General features: G+C 40.4%; 1 protein-coding gene across 1 annotated transcript in view; it reads right to left on the bottom strand.

The window, feature by feature from the left end:
- SLC45A2 (solute carrier family 45 member 2) overlaps positions 1-15,943 on the bottom strand; it is a 31,031-nt gene that overhangs the window by 10,723 nt on the left and 4,365 nt on the right. The window contains exons 2-3 of the mRNA XM_025436461.3: positions 13,680-13,856; positions 968-1,293 (exon numbers count right to left, since the gene is read on the bottom strand). Of these exons, the coding sequence (XP_025292246.1) occupies positions 968-1,293; positions 13,680-13,856 (503 nt within the window). The remainder of the gene's footprint in view (positions 1-967; positions 1,294-13,679; positions 13,857-15,943) is intronic.

The following is a 15,943-nucleotide window of genomic DNA, read 5'->3' as shown; positions in this document are numbered from 1 at the left end:
AATATTAATTTATGCTTCTGCCTTATACATAATTTTCATCCTACTTTCATTGTTAATCTAATTTTCCCTGTCATCCAAAAATAAATATGAGCTTTCAAATTGTGCCTAGTATTTCTGTAAAAGCTGGGAATGTAAATATTCAAAGCCCTTTGGGTATTTTAACTCAGAATGAAAATTCAGCTGGCATCTTATTATGTGACTCATCTGTTCCCTTGGTGAAGCCCTTTCAATGATTCTGAGCCCTTGGGAGTTGCTCTACTGAACGTAATGTACACTTTTGTCAACTGGAGATTGGGTGGTGGTGCATTTATACATGAAAAAGGCCCAGAGCTGAGAGTGGGGAAGAGAACTTCCTAAGAGTACACTCAAAAGGAGACCATTGAAATGATAAAGTAAGCAATGATGGCATGAAGGAATTGAGGATGAATTTTATGGGATCCAGTTTGAATCCTGAAATAATTCAGGCCTCCTCTTGCCATTAAAAAAAATTTCCAATTTCCAAACTGTACTGCCACCTCTCTCGTTTTGGAAAATAAGTATATTTGACCTTGGAATATGTATTGGTATAAACTGGTATTATTATGCCCCCTATTACAGCTGTAAATTCTTGAGCACAGGGAGCAGAGATTAATAATCTGTTTTATGATCCCTCAATACCTAGTAGTGCTTTTCATGTACTTGGTACCCAAAGTAGTTTGTTGAATAAATGACTATAATATGCTCATTTACTTATATAAAGCTTAAAAAGCACTTTTGCATGCCTTATCTTAGTTAAATATCCCAATAGTCCTAGAAAATAGATAGGCTAACCCAACAAGAGAAGTCGGACTCATAGAGATTGACTGAGCTTGTATGAAAGTTGTTAGAGCAAAAAAAAAAAAAAGAGAGAGAATAATAAAAAAAAAAATAAGAAGGGTAAGAACAAGGATATTTTTCCTGAGTAAAGAAAAAAGAATTTGCATCTTACCTGTTTAGAAGGATTTGGGGTTTTTTCTCCCTGCAATGCCAGCTCTGGGTTTACATAACCGTTCTTAGCTTTCTCAATAGACCCATACTGGTACATTTTGTCTGATGACAATAGAAAATCCTGGGGTGCTTGCTGTGGGGGAATGTCCTTTGTAACATCTCTAAGTGGGGCTTCAGGGATACTGCAGAGATGAATAATAAAACACAAAGTAAGCACCAAGGCGGAGAAGAAGAACATGACCTGGAATTCTGAACCCAATACTCTTCCTATCTCCAGATGGGCCCAGTCGATGGCACCCAAAAGGTAACCCAGGGCACCTCCAAAACCTGGAAAACAAGAAAGAACTGTATTAGCATATTTAGCAAACCATCTTCTTTCTCATGGAGTCCGGACCCTCCCCTTCAGTGGGAAAACTCCCTGAGGTGAGCAGAGGCACCTGCTTTTGATGGAGTTAACACAGCAGGAGGCCAAGACATTCACAATCACAAAACAGGGGCTCAAGCTTGGCTCTGGCATGTGCTTGCTGTGCCCTTGGACTTCACTCATCATACGGGGGTAATAACAGAAGAGTAACCTACAAGTAGGGTCATGATTAGAAAATGGACTAGTGCCAGACACAAATATTGCCACCATCAGAAGTCCTGTGGCCTTTCTAAATTGCACTCTCTAAACTGCTGCAGAACTATAATTCCTGCCCTTACAAAGCCCCAGAAAAAAACTGGGGCTGGACTGCAGTAAAATTATTTGTATTGGCATTTATCTGTTAATAGGCTTCCTTTGCAAAGATCAAACAGCTTTGGACTCTGTCTTCTTTCCTCTGTTAGAAGCTAAAGGAACTTGTTCCAATTGATAGTCACAGAACAAATAATAAGTTGGATATGTTGAAATATGGAAGTCTCTCTGATGTTTGCTTCACCTGCTTTTGCCAAAGACGGTGTGATTTGGGGGACATTGAGGAAGGACTTCCCCAAATCAATCCTGCTCTAATGGTCTAATATTTGAAATCCTATTAGTAGTGATTCATCCGTTTTGGATTTTAAAATACAAGTGCCCCTGACCTGGGCAAGACACATACTACTCAGCACCAAAGTAGTAAGTGCTCCTCAGATGTTTCTCCTGGTGGCAGGTATCAGTGATTCTGGAAATGCAGGGCACGGGGACACCCAGGGGTGGGAGGGTACCCAGGGAAGTAAGGAGATGGATGCCAAACACACCTCCTACCTACATCACAAACTTAAATAGGGCTGATCACTCTGTCAGATACCTTTAAATGTCAACTTCCCATCATGCCTTACCAAACACATGTATCTGCCTGGCCAGAAATACTTTGTTATTGTTTTTCTTGTGTGAATGAAGACTCTATTTTATTTCCCAAATAAAGACAATATTCTCACAAACCAGGGAATCAAGGAAGAAAATGAAACTTAAGGAATTTTCTAACTGTAACTCTAAACACCCAGAATAAACCCTGACCCCAGGAACACAAATCTGAATGTCAAATACCATGACTCTTAATTTATCCCGAATGGTGGGAGAATGGGTGATTCTAGTCACTCTTCATTCTCATTAGTTACAATGTACTATAGAGGATATTTACAGATGACAAACTCCTTAACCAATGGATTTCAAAAATAAAGCATCATTGATATGCCCTGAGTGCCAAAGCATTATAAGACAGACTTATGGGAGACTGTGGCAAATGAGTGCAATGAGGTGAAACATACGTCTTGTGCCAACAGGAGTATATGGTCTAGTTACGGGTAATGGGCATGTACATAAACAGATAAATGACACATATGGGACCTGTCCTGGATGGTGGGTCCCAGGCTTTGAGAGGAAGGGAGGCCCCTGAGCCAGCCACACTCTGTTATGACACAGAGGGCAGTTCTGGGACTAATGGTGCCTCTGGATCACTATTAGACAATGACTCTCTTTATCTAATCATGGAGATACCAAGGGTGTCAGAGGTCATGTGCTGAACCAAGCAATCAACCAATAAAGATGTACTAAATTTCAAACACTATTTGGGGTTGTATTATAAATCAAGATTTCCCAATTTCAGCACTACTGACATTTTGGGCTGAAGAATTCTTTGTTGTGAAGGGCTATTCTGTACATTAGGATGTTTAGCAGCATTTCTGGTCTCTCCGCACTAGATGCCAGTAACAACTTCACCAGCCTGACAAACAAAAATGTCTCTAGACATTGCCTAATGTCCCATAGGAGGCAAAATGGCCCCCAGTTGAGAATCCCCGACCTTAATTAATCCTATGAAAAGCTTACACATTCCTTTTTTGAAACTATTTATCATTTGTTACCAGGTCAATGGTTGTTATATTGTCATTTAATTCTGTCATTTATGCCTCTTTCCTTCACACTTACCACGCCCCTGAGCAAAGGAAATGTAGAGCAAAAGACTCCTGCCTATTTAAAAGAATTTATATGTGAAATAAATCCTCTGCTGTGCAACAGAATGGTGGTTTTATTTCATGCATATAAATATGTGGGTATAAATCTAATGACAGACTTATATTCAATATCGACTAGACTGATCGAGTCCTACAATTGGAGGGTTTCCAAGTCTATTTTTATGTCTGCTGGCTTAGTGTACATCAATAAAAATTGTTGAGCACTGAACATATGTAAAGGACTCTCCTAGCTTCAGCACCCCATCCCTTCCTCCCCAGAAGGCAGTTCTAAGTGAGAGAAGCAGGTAAGTAAACAATTACTAAAAAAAACAAGACAAACAAACAAACAAAAAACTAATAAATGATGCTAGAACTGTGAGCTGGGTACTCAAAGAGTATAGAAGATTTCTGAAGAGTTTATTTGTTATTGGTGCCTAGTTAATGGTACCGAGAGGATGTTGATTATTAATAATTATTATAGGATCCCTCTTGATTAGCAATGAAGTTCCATAAGCTTTCAATATATCAGTGGATGCAAAGATTTTAGAGATAGAAAGATATTTAAACTCTTCCAGTTGAATTAGATCTGAAAGCCAAGGGCTTACATGGTTAAGTGACAGGGGACAGCATGGAAATTAGGGGTTTGGAATTTACCCTGCTTTCAATCCCCACTTGGGTGTTTTCTAGTCATGTGATCTTGGGCATTTCTCTGAGAAATGGGGATGATGATACCTCCTCCTATGAGTTTTGTGAGGGTTAACATGACAATACATGTAAAGCGTCAGTCCATATAGTGATAGAAGCAGGGCCCAAACCGAGTCCCTATAGACTTGCTACAGAAACCCTAATTCAGAAGTGGGAGAAGAGGGACACCTGGGCGGTTCAGTGGTTGAGTGTCTGCCTTTGGCTCAGGTTGTGATGATCCCAGGGTCCTGGGATCGAGTCCTGTATCAGGCTCCCCTCAGGGAGCCTCTGCCTCTGCCTGTGGCTTCTCCCTCTGCCTCTGGCTCTGGCTCTCTCTGTGTCTCTCATGAATAAATTAATAAAATCTTAAAAAGAAGAAGAAATGGGAGAAGACAACTACTGCCGGTTGTCACTCAGGGTGACAATCTGCCTAGAGCTGGCTGAAAGGACTTGGACATTGAGTCCAGTGACTAGAATCCAAGGATAATTCTGGAGGCTGACCTAGGCCTACCACAGACCAAGCAGGGCAAGTGGGAAGTACTGTGGAAGCACCACGTATCCCAGACCTGGAAAGAGTAGCAACTGTAAGTGCCTGATTTAAAAAATACCAGTCTAAAGCAGTGCTTCTTAAATGTTCATGTGTGCATGAACATATGGACTTCTTATTAAAATGCAGATTGCCCTGGTCTGTTTGGGTTTATATAACAAAAATGCCCTAAACTGGGCGGTTTACAAGCCACAAAGATTTACTTCTCACAGTTGTGTTAGCTGGGAAGTTTAATATTGTGGCATCAGCAGATTGTGTGTCTGGTGAGGCATGCTAATTCCACTCATGAGGCCTCATGACCTAATCACCTTCTAAAGGCTCCACCTCTTCATACCATCACATGGGGTATTAGGTTTTTAACGTGTACATTTTAGTGGACAAACATTGAATCTATACCACAGGTTCTGACTTTAAAGATTCAGGGTATGGCTTGAGAGTCTACATTCTTTTCAAGCTCCCCAGTGACACCAGTGCTGCCAATCCAAACATCATTCTGCATAGCCAGGTAAGACAGCAGTTTGCAATCAAACGTGCTCCACCCTTATCTAAAACTCTAACCTAGGGAATGGGACTTTGTAGTCATAGGATATTTGACCAACAATGCAAAACTGATAAAGCACAATGATGTGCAGTTGTGAAAAAATGAGGTTAAATTGCAGACATTATTAGGGTTCTATGATTTGTATTGTTTTTGTAGTCTAATAGAGAAATTACCCCAAAAATATTACAGAGAAGTTATAGTTTTACTGCCCTGTAGAAAGTTAGTCAAATTTATATCCAACCTTTTACTTTTGCTGATCACATACACACACCCTGTAAGAACTTAGAGAAACGGTTCTTTATGCCTTCCCTGTCAGTTCCCTCATTAATTAGTTGAACAAAATTTTGACATCTGCTTCAAGTAATTTAGGGAATTTCCAATCCTCTCTTCTCTTTGGGAGGGGGGTAAAAACAAACAAACAAACAAACAAACAAACAAACAGACAAAACTGTTTCATTTGTCCAAAAGCTACTATAGGATGTAGCTAAATGTTACAACAGAACATGGCCTGAGGGAATAGTGGGCCATTAGGGTAATTATTCCATAGGCACCTATTACAACTCTGGATAGAAACATTTAAACTGAATCTATTCACACCCTCAGATATGATAAAGGCCAGCAGAGGGCTCTAGGGATTCACTGAACGCATTCCTGTCTGCTGCTGCTGCTTAAGCTAAGGATTTTATCCTCAAAGATAGTCCTCAAGACAAAGCCAAGTCATCTTAGCTGCAAGAAAGGCCAATACCAACCCCCACATCTAAATCCAAACTGCATTTATCTCTCTGCCAACATCAGCCTCGTTGGGGCCTCTGGAATTAATCACCAGGTTATTGGCCAAACCAGAAGATGGAACATCTACAGGACATCTGCTAATGTCAGATAACTAGGCTTTACAAAAACTTGACAAAGAAGAGCCCACAAATGATCCAGCTGGCTCCTTCACGGAGCCAGGCCACGTTGTCACACTCAGACCACAGCCAATCTCAGAACAATGAGTGTCTTGACAGATGTTATGTTTCATAAAACTTATGATACAACTTGAACAATGGCTCATCGTGGAAGAAATCCAAGCATATAGAAATAGGGTTGTTTTTCTTTAGTTCACAGCTATAACAGGTAAAATGGGTAGCTTGGGGAGTTCCAGGACCAAGGAATCTAAAGGGTCTGTGTGTCTACTAGGTGCCTATAATTGCCTCTCTGCTTCAGGTGTGTGGCTTAACAATCCACATTCTGATGGCAAAATAGCTCAAGTCCAGAGAGCTAAAAGTGTGGTGCCAGCTACTTCACCTCAACAAGAGATCAGACTAAAAAATCCCCCAAATTCCTATGGAGTTCATGAGAGAGTGATTCTAACTCCATTCTACATGCTAAGAAAATAGCAACGAAAGTGTTCAATTAAGTATATGGTTCCTATCTTCCCCCAACATATACACGCTAACAAAGTAAGTACTAGCTACCATGTGTGGATGTGTGTCCTTGAACCCATTTGTCATTAAAGATTGATGGAGCACCCACTCTCCAAGAATTGTGCTAGGCACTATGGACACAGGAATGAATAAGATAGGCATGACCTGTCCTCTCAGAGGCTGAGAGTACAAAGAAAATCAATCAAGAAGATATATATACTCTGGTCAAAGACAGAAGACACAAGTAGCTTGACATTCTTCAGGTTTACAAGGCAATTGTTCTCCTAAAAGATGGTTAGATAATATATTTAAAGTGTTCACCACTGTTTTCATCCACCCACCACTACCTGCGGTCCTGTGGTATTTCCATATGTTCTTGTCCCTTTGGGCCCTCCCTTCACATTCAAGCTGAACCAGGATAACTTACGGCTTTGGAGAAAGGACATGAAAGTAGAAAGCAGTGAGACAAGAATTTGTCTTCTTGCTTCTGAGTTTCAAAAGCCCTTAGGCTTCAGAGGCACAGAAGGAAGATTCAGTAAAAAAAAAAAAAAAAAAAAAAAGTGATTTAAGAGCAAGGCATTCATAATGGGTGCACATGTGCTGGTGAATCCTACTGCAGTGGTGGTTCTGCTCCCTGCTCTTAGGGCCTATCTGGTACTGAGGGAGTGGGAGTTGGAGAGCAGAACCACCCCCAAATGGCTTGAGGGGGATCCCAGAACAGAAGGGACCAATGCTTCATTCTTCTAGGCAGACCCCAGGGAGGCAATAAGACCTCAGGGAAGAAATGGTTTGCAGTGGGTCTAGATAGACGAGCTTATTATGTGTCAGGCTGTGTTCTAAGTGCTTGACATATATTGACTCATCCAATCCTCACAAAAACACTTTGAGGAGGGTATATTAAAGATATTTAATATATATTATTGCTTCATTAGCATTGAGCCCATGGGCAACAGCACTGAAACTCATGCCTGAACAACACTTCACACATGAATTTTCTCCACAAGGCACATCACAATGTTCTTGCCCTTTTGAATTCTAGACAGCACTTTAGCAGTACATTTGGGACCATTTTAAACCGTGAATTCAGATACACACAAAAAAGAATAAAAATGCAAATAATTTGGCACTAAATACCTCATGAAGAGGACACTTGTTTACAACATGAGAACCCAATGAGAAGTAGGAGGTCACCTTGATCTATCTCACACAGGGAATGAGGCCTTGGGCAGACTCAAATTGCCCCCAATACAGTCTGCACTTGTTTGTAAATGACTGAAAATGAGCTACCTGTATTGCTTTTGATGTTACACATAAGATTTACTGAGCGAATTTGCAAATACGAGTCCATGAATAATTGAGCAACTGTATTTTATCTCTATGTTAGAGAAGAAGAAAGGAAAGCACGCAGAATCACAGAGTTCATTCACCTCACCCTGGCATGGTGTGGGAAGCGCAGAATGGCAGGGAGGGAGCCAAGAAGCCCGTGGTTCTGCAGGGCCCTCACAGATGAGAATAAGGGTTACTCAATTGTGACTTCAGCTTGAGCATTGAGAAGCAGTAGGACAGTGGACATCTCAGTAAATACCATCTCAAACAGGTGACACTAAAACCCAGGAACCCTCTGCCCCAAACCCTTGCATTCTAAGTACCCAGAACTTAGAGGTAACCTTGGGGAAAGGGATGGGATAACATTCCAAACTGAGGCTAAATTTTCACCATCCCGTGGCAATGAGGCTCAACACTGGAGTGATGAAATTTGTGGCTTGGGATCCACGCCCATTTCAGACATAAAGATTTATTCAATACTTTGCATTGTTGAGCATTATTGACGCTGTAGGCAAAAAGTTTGCGGTAAAGCAATGTTGAAATCATATTCTTCTCCATCATTAAACAAATAAATGCAGAGAACTGGCATAGGGTGTTTGCCAGAGGTCAATGCACTGAATTTGCAATTTGTGTTCCTGCCGAAAGTTACTAATATGTGCTAGTACATCTAACGCAATAATGGTTCACATGAAAGTATTCACCTTTATTATCCCATAACTTTTCCAAAAGTCAGTTTCTTTATTTGAGCATATGCATTACTATTGCTCCCCTAGTTCAGATAAGATACCTGAAATTTCTCATTTCCTGACCCAGCACATGAAACCTAACTTTTGTTTCTCTGAGATTCTTGGAGAGGTGTGTTGCTCATGCTTGAACAGAAAAGAAATGGCAGTTTGGAGACAATAATCGTTTTGCTCTAAGTCATCCGTGTTGCCCACAAAGCTGGCATGCCTATGTCCTTGGCTTATACTCCAGCCACATCCTTTCCAAGCTAAGTCACTGATGAAATATGAAAGTTCACCAGGGACGGAAACTTCAAAGGGAACCCAGCTGACACAAGAAACCCACTCATGCAGCAATTGCTCATGAAGGAGAAAGCATTTCAATAATCTCTAACACAAAACATGGCATCTTTTCCACTTGTTCAAAGGGCTTGCTCATAGGAGCCCATGTCTATCTAAACTTCATTTTTAAGATTCTTTTCTTAGTCCTTAAATTATTTCTAATCAGTGTTTGTAGCCTGAGCATTTTTATGTTACTTTGAGATATTAAAAAAGAAGAATAGTTAAAAGAGGTCGTGCCCCAACAAGCTACCCATCCTTCTTCCAAAGATGTACGTGGGACAAGTTCCTCTGAGTTACCACAAATAAAACTTTGATGGGTTTTATAAGCCCAGTGGGAATAGAGGAAATGAACTAAATATAGATATTTGGTGTTTGATCCTTTGAAACAAACGATTCCTGGCTCTGGGCATTTGGCAGGATATTAATAACTAACATTGTGTAAAGATTCACAATCCTGTGAGGAAATAAGAGTTCAGAAATACTAAAACCACTCAGCAGTGGGCCGGGATTTGAACCAGGGCAACTTTTCCCATCATACCTCATCCTGGCTGCCCGCTGCAAGATAGAGCCAACTGCTAAGGACAACAAAGTGGTGGGTTCAACTTAGCAGATATATGCTCAGTTAGAAGCATTCTGACACAGGGAAGGAATTTCCTACTAGTGAATGTGGTTTCCACAGGTCTTCACCCAGAGGTGAACGCATAGGGTAGCACGACAAGGGTGGATCCACTAAATCTACCACATGTGTCAGGGATAGAGAAAGGATAGTTAGTTACCTTTAAATGTAAGAGACAGAAGCAGCCAGGGAACAAAAAGGTCCCTTAAGAACCAGAAGAGTCTTTTCTTTAAAAAAAAAAAAAAAAAGTCAGAAATATGCTGGGAAATATTTTGGCAACAAACCCTTTGACACTTATTTGCAAAGCATTTGGAATTGTTGGGCTTGGACTAAAATGAAATAAATTGCTCTGAAATAAATAAGAAAAGAAGAATTTCAATTTACTCAGATGACTGGATTCCTTGGGTAAACAATTTCTTGCTGTTGCTGAAAATCAAAATGGGCCCTGACACTGAACATTCCTTTATCATAAAATGCTTGATTCAAGCAGAATGCTATAGACATCTCTTTGCCAAGTTCATGGAAATTCGGAAGGTCTAGCCTGTATGCAAAGACAGAGCAGTATGGTAATGCATTGCTTATTATTTTTCACTCCGTTTTCCAATGTGGGCTTCCATTCAGAACAAGGACAGTACGGTGGGGTCACACATCTATGTTTAACTGGAAAGAATTCAACTATTCACACTTTGAAAAGAAGGGGAGAGAGAGATTAACATTTTATAAATGTTACTAATAAATGTTAATAAATGTCTTCTATCCCATTCATTGAGCCCATGTCCAGCAGTAAACGTTAAGGAGGATATGTTGCTGCAGATATAGGATCCGTCGCTATGCAGGTCCGTGCACACAAATCAAGGCATACTATATTTTATCTGTGATCTGAGAGATATTTATGAATAATGTAGACTCTCCATGATCATCACTTGGGCAGGGGCTTTAGAATCTAAGCTTTAAACAAGGTGAGACTTCACTGTACTATTTTAGAAGAGGATGACGTTTTCTTTTTTTACTAATTGGAAAAAGATTTTGCTTTGAGCCATCCACACACACTCAGGGGTCCTCCTATAACCAGAGACAGTCGGTGGGATTGAGAGCTCAGTGCTGATCGTGAGACAAAACAAGGTAACTAAATGAACGTATTCATCTGATGGATGCAATTTGCCAACTTGGTATAAAGCTGCATGAAATATAGGCAGGGTTATGAAACCAAGAGTCTCCTTTTACGCAACTAACATTTCTACATACCTGCTACCAAGAAGGCAATAGGTTAGAAGCCATGGGGAAGTAAACCCTCATATTTTTACAAATTGTGTAGTTTATAAAATCTTGTAAAAAGAAGATAAATACATACTGAATTAGAATACAGGGGAGCCTATGAATAGTATTATAATAAATGTGATCAGATAACATTGTGAACTGGAGTATAATTTTAAAATACAATTACCTCTTGATTATTCATCAATAGATTGGGCTTTGTAAGTTCTTTCTTGTCTTGGCCTTTAATTGTTCTCATTAGGCTAGTACTCGATTGTGTTTGCATTCTATGTGATAGCTACCAACTTTGGCCTATTCCATAATAATTACCCCTTCCTCCTAGCTAACAGAATTAAAATTCGATTTAAGGATTTACCTCTCTCACCCTCCTCTAAACCCTCACTTTTCCAACCCCCTGGGCCTCTGGGTGTTCATGCCGCCTAATTCTGCCCAATGAGACACAAGCAGAAGTCTTGTGGGAGTTTTGCTTTCTCCTTTAAAAGAGACAAATGTTGAAGCCCCCGTGTGAGGACACATTTGGAGAAAAGGTCTTTAGGAGGTAATTAAGGTTAAATGAGGTCATGAGGGTGGGGCCCTAAACCACAGCACTGGTGTCTTTCTTTCTTTCTTTCTTTCTTTCTTTCTTTCTTTCTTTCTTTCTTTCTTTCTTTCTTTTTCTTTCTTCTTTCTTCTTTCTTCTTTCTTTCTAGATTTTGTTTATTTATTTATTTATTTATTTATTTATTTGAGAGAGAGAAAGAGCACACAAGCAAGGGTGGATGGGTAGGGGCAGAGGAAGATGGAGAGGCAGACTCCCTGTGGAGCACGGCTCCTGATGCGGGGCTCAATCCCAGGACCTCAGGATCATGACCTGAGCCAAAGGCAGACACTTAACCGACTGAGCCACCCAGGCACCCCAGGACTGGTCTTTGAAATTGGATAAGACTCACCAGAAACATGTGCACAAAGGAAAGGCCCTGTGAGGTCAGAGTGAGGAGATGGCCAGGTAAAGACCAAGAAGTAAGGTCTCACCAACCAACCCTGTAGTCACCGTGATCTTGGACTTCCAGCCTTCAAAAGTGTGAGAACTTAATTTCTGTCGTTTCAGCACCCAGTCTGTGGTATTGTGCTATGGTAGCCCAAGCAGATGACACCAGCCCCAGGGCAATGAAGTTCAGGATATGGATGAGATGAACTGTAGCCTCCACCATCTCTTCCTGCTGGAGTTACACAACTTGTCTATACCTCTATCTTCATCCACTTGATAAACTTTTCTTTTGATTACTTTATGGGTAGGTAGAGTCCCTGACCAAGTTAGAAGTTGTTTGCCTGCAATTTAGGGGAGGGGTGAGGTCTTCTCTTCAGGAAATGGGTGGAAAGTTTCCAAGCAGCTTTGATTTCCAAAGGGAGAAAGGGGGAAGGCAATTTGGAAGTTGGAACAGAAAAGGGCAGCCTCCTTTGTTGGAACAGAAAAGGGCAGCCTCCTTTGTTTTTTCCATTAATATTTATTCTGAGCACTTGTGTATGATGTGCCAGGCTGTGCAAAAGGTGAAAAGGGATGCAATGAGTAAAACAGACCTGGCCTCTGTCCCTGGGAACACGATATTTTCTCAGACTCATAGAAATATTACCTTATGTGCTAGCCTTTGAAAAGTTCCCCAAATACCAAATTCAGCCTTCTAATAACAGGGCAGCACGGGAGAGACTGGTTGGCCAGGACAAACATGACGTGAGCTGGGAAAGGGTGGCCACACTGCCCAAAGTACATTAGAGCAATAAAATTCTCAATGTGTTAGGTTGGATGGGCTTGAGTCCTGCTCCTCCATTTTCCCTGAAGCAGGGAAGAACTACTCTCTTGCCTGGGCAGCTTCTGCTTCCAGAGGCTACCATTCAAATGTTTGTTCAAACAACGAATATTGACCCAAAGGCTTCCATGAGCAGGCACTGGAAACATAAACTTAAGATCTTGCTTCTCATGGGACCTACCTGGCTATGAACGGAGACAATATATCACGACAAAATAAATATTTTGGTTGGGCCTTAAAGATATCAAATAAGGTGGACTGATAGATCCTCCCCACCCCCAACTATATATAAAACCCCTCCCAGGCCAGGATGGTGCTATAATCTTCTGTATAACCCCTTTCCCCAGGGGGTTCCTGACTGGTGCTCTATAAATACATATTGAATATTGCTAGCATCGCTTTAAATGAGTGACCCAACAGCAACCAAAGGAAGCGGCAACAGCCCCAAGAATCAAAGAGAGCCCTCATTGTCCTGGCATGGCCTTTTTCAAACCAGGAGGTTGAGGAAATGCCAACTTTTGATATAACTAAGGACTAATGGGTTTTGTTTAAGTTTGTTTGAATTTGCTTGGTTTGTTTCTATTTTTGCGTTTAAATGCGGTTCTTAGGAAACTTGCCACAGAATCATCCAGGATCCTTTTAAAAATGCAGACTTCTGGGTCCCATCTCAAACCCACTGAACCAAAATAACTGGAGGTGAGAGGCCCAGGAAGCTGCATTTTTAACAAGTTCCTCAGTAATGCTGATGCTACATTACTGATTTTAAAAAAAGAAAAAAAAGTGAAGTGCACAAGGGCCTCTTTTCATTGCAGTTGTAAATGTCTCCACAAATGATTCCTCAGAAAGCTCTTAAGTAAACTTCCTTTGCAAAACCTCCAGAGCCCAGTCACAAGCTGATTTGTTTAGAGAAATGCACTGAAAGACAGAGCCGCGTGATGGGAGCATTCCATCAACAGACCCTTTCATTCAAAAACTCTGACGCGTATAGACACTGGCTGGCTTTAGTGGAAGTGCCTCCCTGTCTGGGAGCTTAAGGAAAGATTTTCTGGAATATTCCCTACCTGTGAAGAAGGCATGGTAGTGGAGGCCCCTCTCCTTATCCTCATAAGAGCAGACATCAAATAAGTAGGCTTTAATGGGCCCATCAATGAAGTCAGCAGCAAAATCAAAGAAAACTACACCTATCATCGTGATGGTTATGGCCCAAATCCGCTTCCTTCTTGGATCAGCAATCAAGGCTAAAAAGGAAATAAATATACATCACCTAATCCTGCATTAGAAGGATTTGCATTTTTATTTTCACCAAAAGGTCTTGTCATCAACTTACCTCCCTTTGCTTTTCCAAATAAAAATGGCTTCATTGTTTTTTCAGGTTTTAAAAATTGCACAATGTGAATGCCAGAAAAGGTAGATCTGCAGAGATGGGAAGTAGATTGAGGGGTTGCTTAGTCCCGATGGGGAGGAGGGAATGGGAGGTGACTGCTAATGGTTACTGGGTTTCTTTTCGGGGTGATAAAATGTGGTAGCCTTAGATAGTGGTTGGTGATGGTTGTACTACCTTGGGATATACTGATACATCACTGAGTTGTATGAATTTTAAATCATATCTCATTTTAAAAAGTTGTTTCAAAAATTCTTGTAAACGGCTTATTGTAAACCATTCCAATAATCTAGAAAAGTCGAGGGAAATGCTTCATCCCAGCCCCCACTGATGGCCATCCTTCAGATATCTCTTTACATACTTAAACACGTACAGAAAAAAATGTACACCAGTGCCCTAATACAGTGCTCTCAAACTGCAGCATCCTTAATCATTCCTTGGACAACTTGTTGAAACAGATTTATTGGACTCTGTCTCCCACGATTCTCCATGATTCTCCCATGACTCATGACTCTCCAATAGGTCTGAGGTGCGGTTGGGCATTTGCATCTCTAAACACCCTCTGCCCAAGGATGCTGATGCCCTGGCTCTGAGACCCATACTTTGAGCACTGACTAATGGGATCAATCGGACACATTTATCTATAACCAACTCTCCTCAGATCTTTGCATTTCACTTAATGGAGAGCAGCTGCACAATTTTTAACAGCTGAATAATATTCACTCTGGGTGTGCTGGAATTCATTCATCCCGTCTCCTATTAGAGAAAAAAAGAATGTTTTCCCTTGTTTTCAGTTTCGCTTAAGAATAAAACAATATATGCACATATTTTTAAAAATTATTATTTAATTTATTTTTAATTATTATTTAACTTATTTTAACTTATTAAAATAAGCTAAAAATAAGCCTACACTCCACTTTTTACATCCAAAGTCTTTCAGTACCTCTGCCCAAAGGCAACTATTCTTATCAGGGGTTTTTGTGAATATTTTGCAGATATAACCAACATTTATGGGTTTATGACCTCTTTTTTTTTTTTTTTTATGACCTCTTTTAAATATATACAAATGAGGGATGCCTGGCTGGCTCAGGGGTTGAGCGTCTGCCTTTGGCTTAGGGTGTGATCCTGGAGTCCTGGGATCGAAGTCCCACATCAGGCTCCCTGCCTGGAGCCTGCTTCTCCCTCTGCCTGTGTCTCTGCCTCTCTCTCTCTCTCTCTCTCTCTCTGTGTCTCTCATGAATAAATAAATTTTAAAAATAAAAATAAATAAATATATACAAATAATAGCTGACTATCCTGCCTCATTATCATCCATTCTGCTAGTCTGAGAGTTAATGATCCAGAAATGTGTGCTATTTTTAAGTTTAACAATTCTTCTTTCAATGAACCTTTTTATGTACTACCACTAGTTACTGATGAATTGGTGGCTGGTTAATGGCAAGAAAATGTCCTCACCATCAGGTTTGTTTTTGCCCAGAATTTACAGTGCAAAAATGTCCTCTTGAGCTGACAGGCTGATGCCCTACACCCATTAAAAGACTCTACATAAAGCTATGAATAAAATTAGCTCTTATTTAGACATGTAGGTAATTTATTATAAGTATTCATGGAGTCATTTGGCAAATGGTTAATTTGACAAAAGTACCAAATAAAGCATAAGCTCAAAACATGTAAAAATATTGCAGTTGACAAAACAGATTTAAAAAATATTTCTATTTTTAAATCCTCACAACAATAAAACAACAGCAGCAATGCATCCTAGATGTTTCTAAAAGTAAAGGTTCCCCAGCCACAGAACTTGGAATTGGGTCATTCCAAAGTGGAAATTTATTGTAATCTAGGAGAGACAATCCGTTCTAATCAATTTCCAATTGTATGTCACATAAAGAAATCTGCATTCTACTCCTATTGAGTCATACAATGGGCCCTTTCCACTGCCTGCCC

Source organism: Canis lupus, chromosome 4 (assembly GCF_003254725.2).
Source record: "Canis lupus dingo isolate Sandy chromosome 4, ASM325472v2, whole genome shotgun sequence".
NCBI lineage: Eukaryota > Metazoa > Chordata > Mammalia > Carnivora > Canidae > Canis > Canis lupus.
This window is presented reverse-complemented; position numbering and strand designations above follow the sequence as displayed.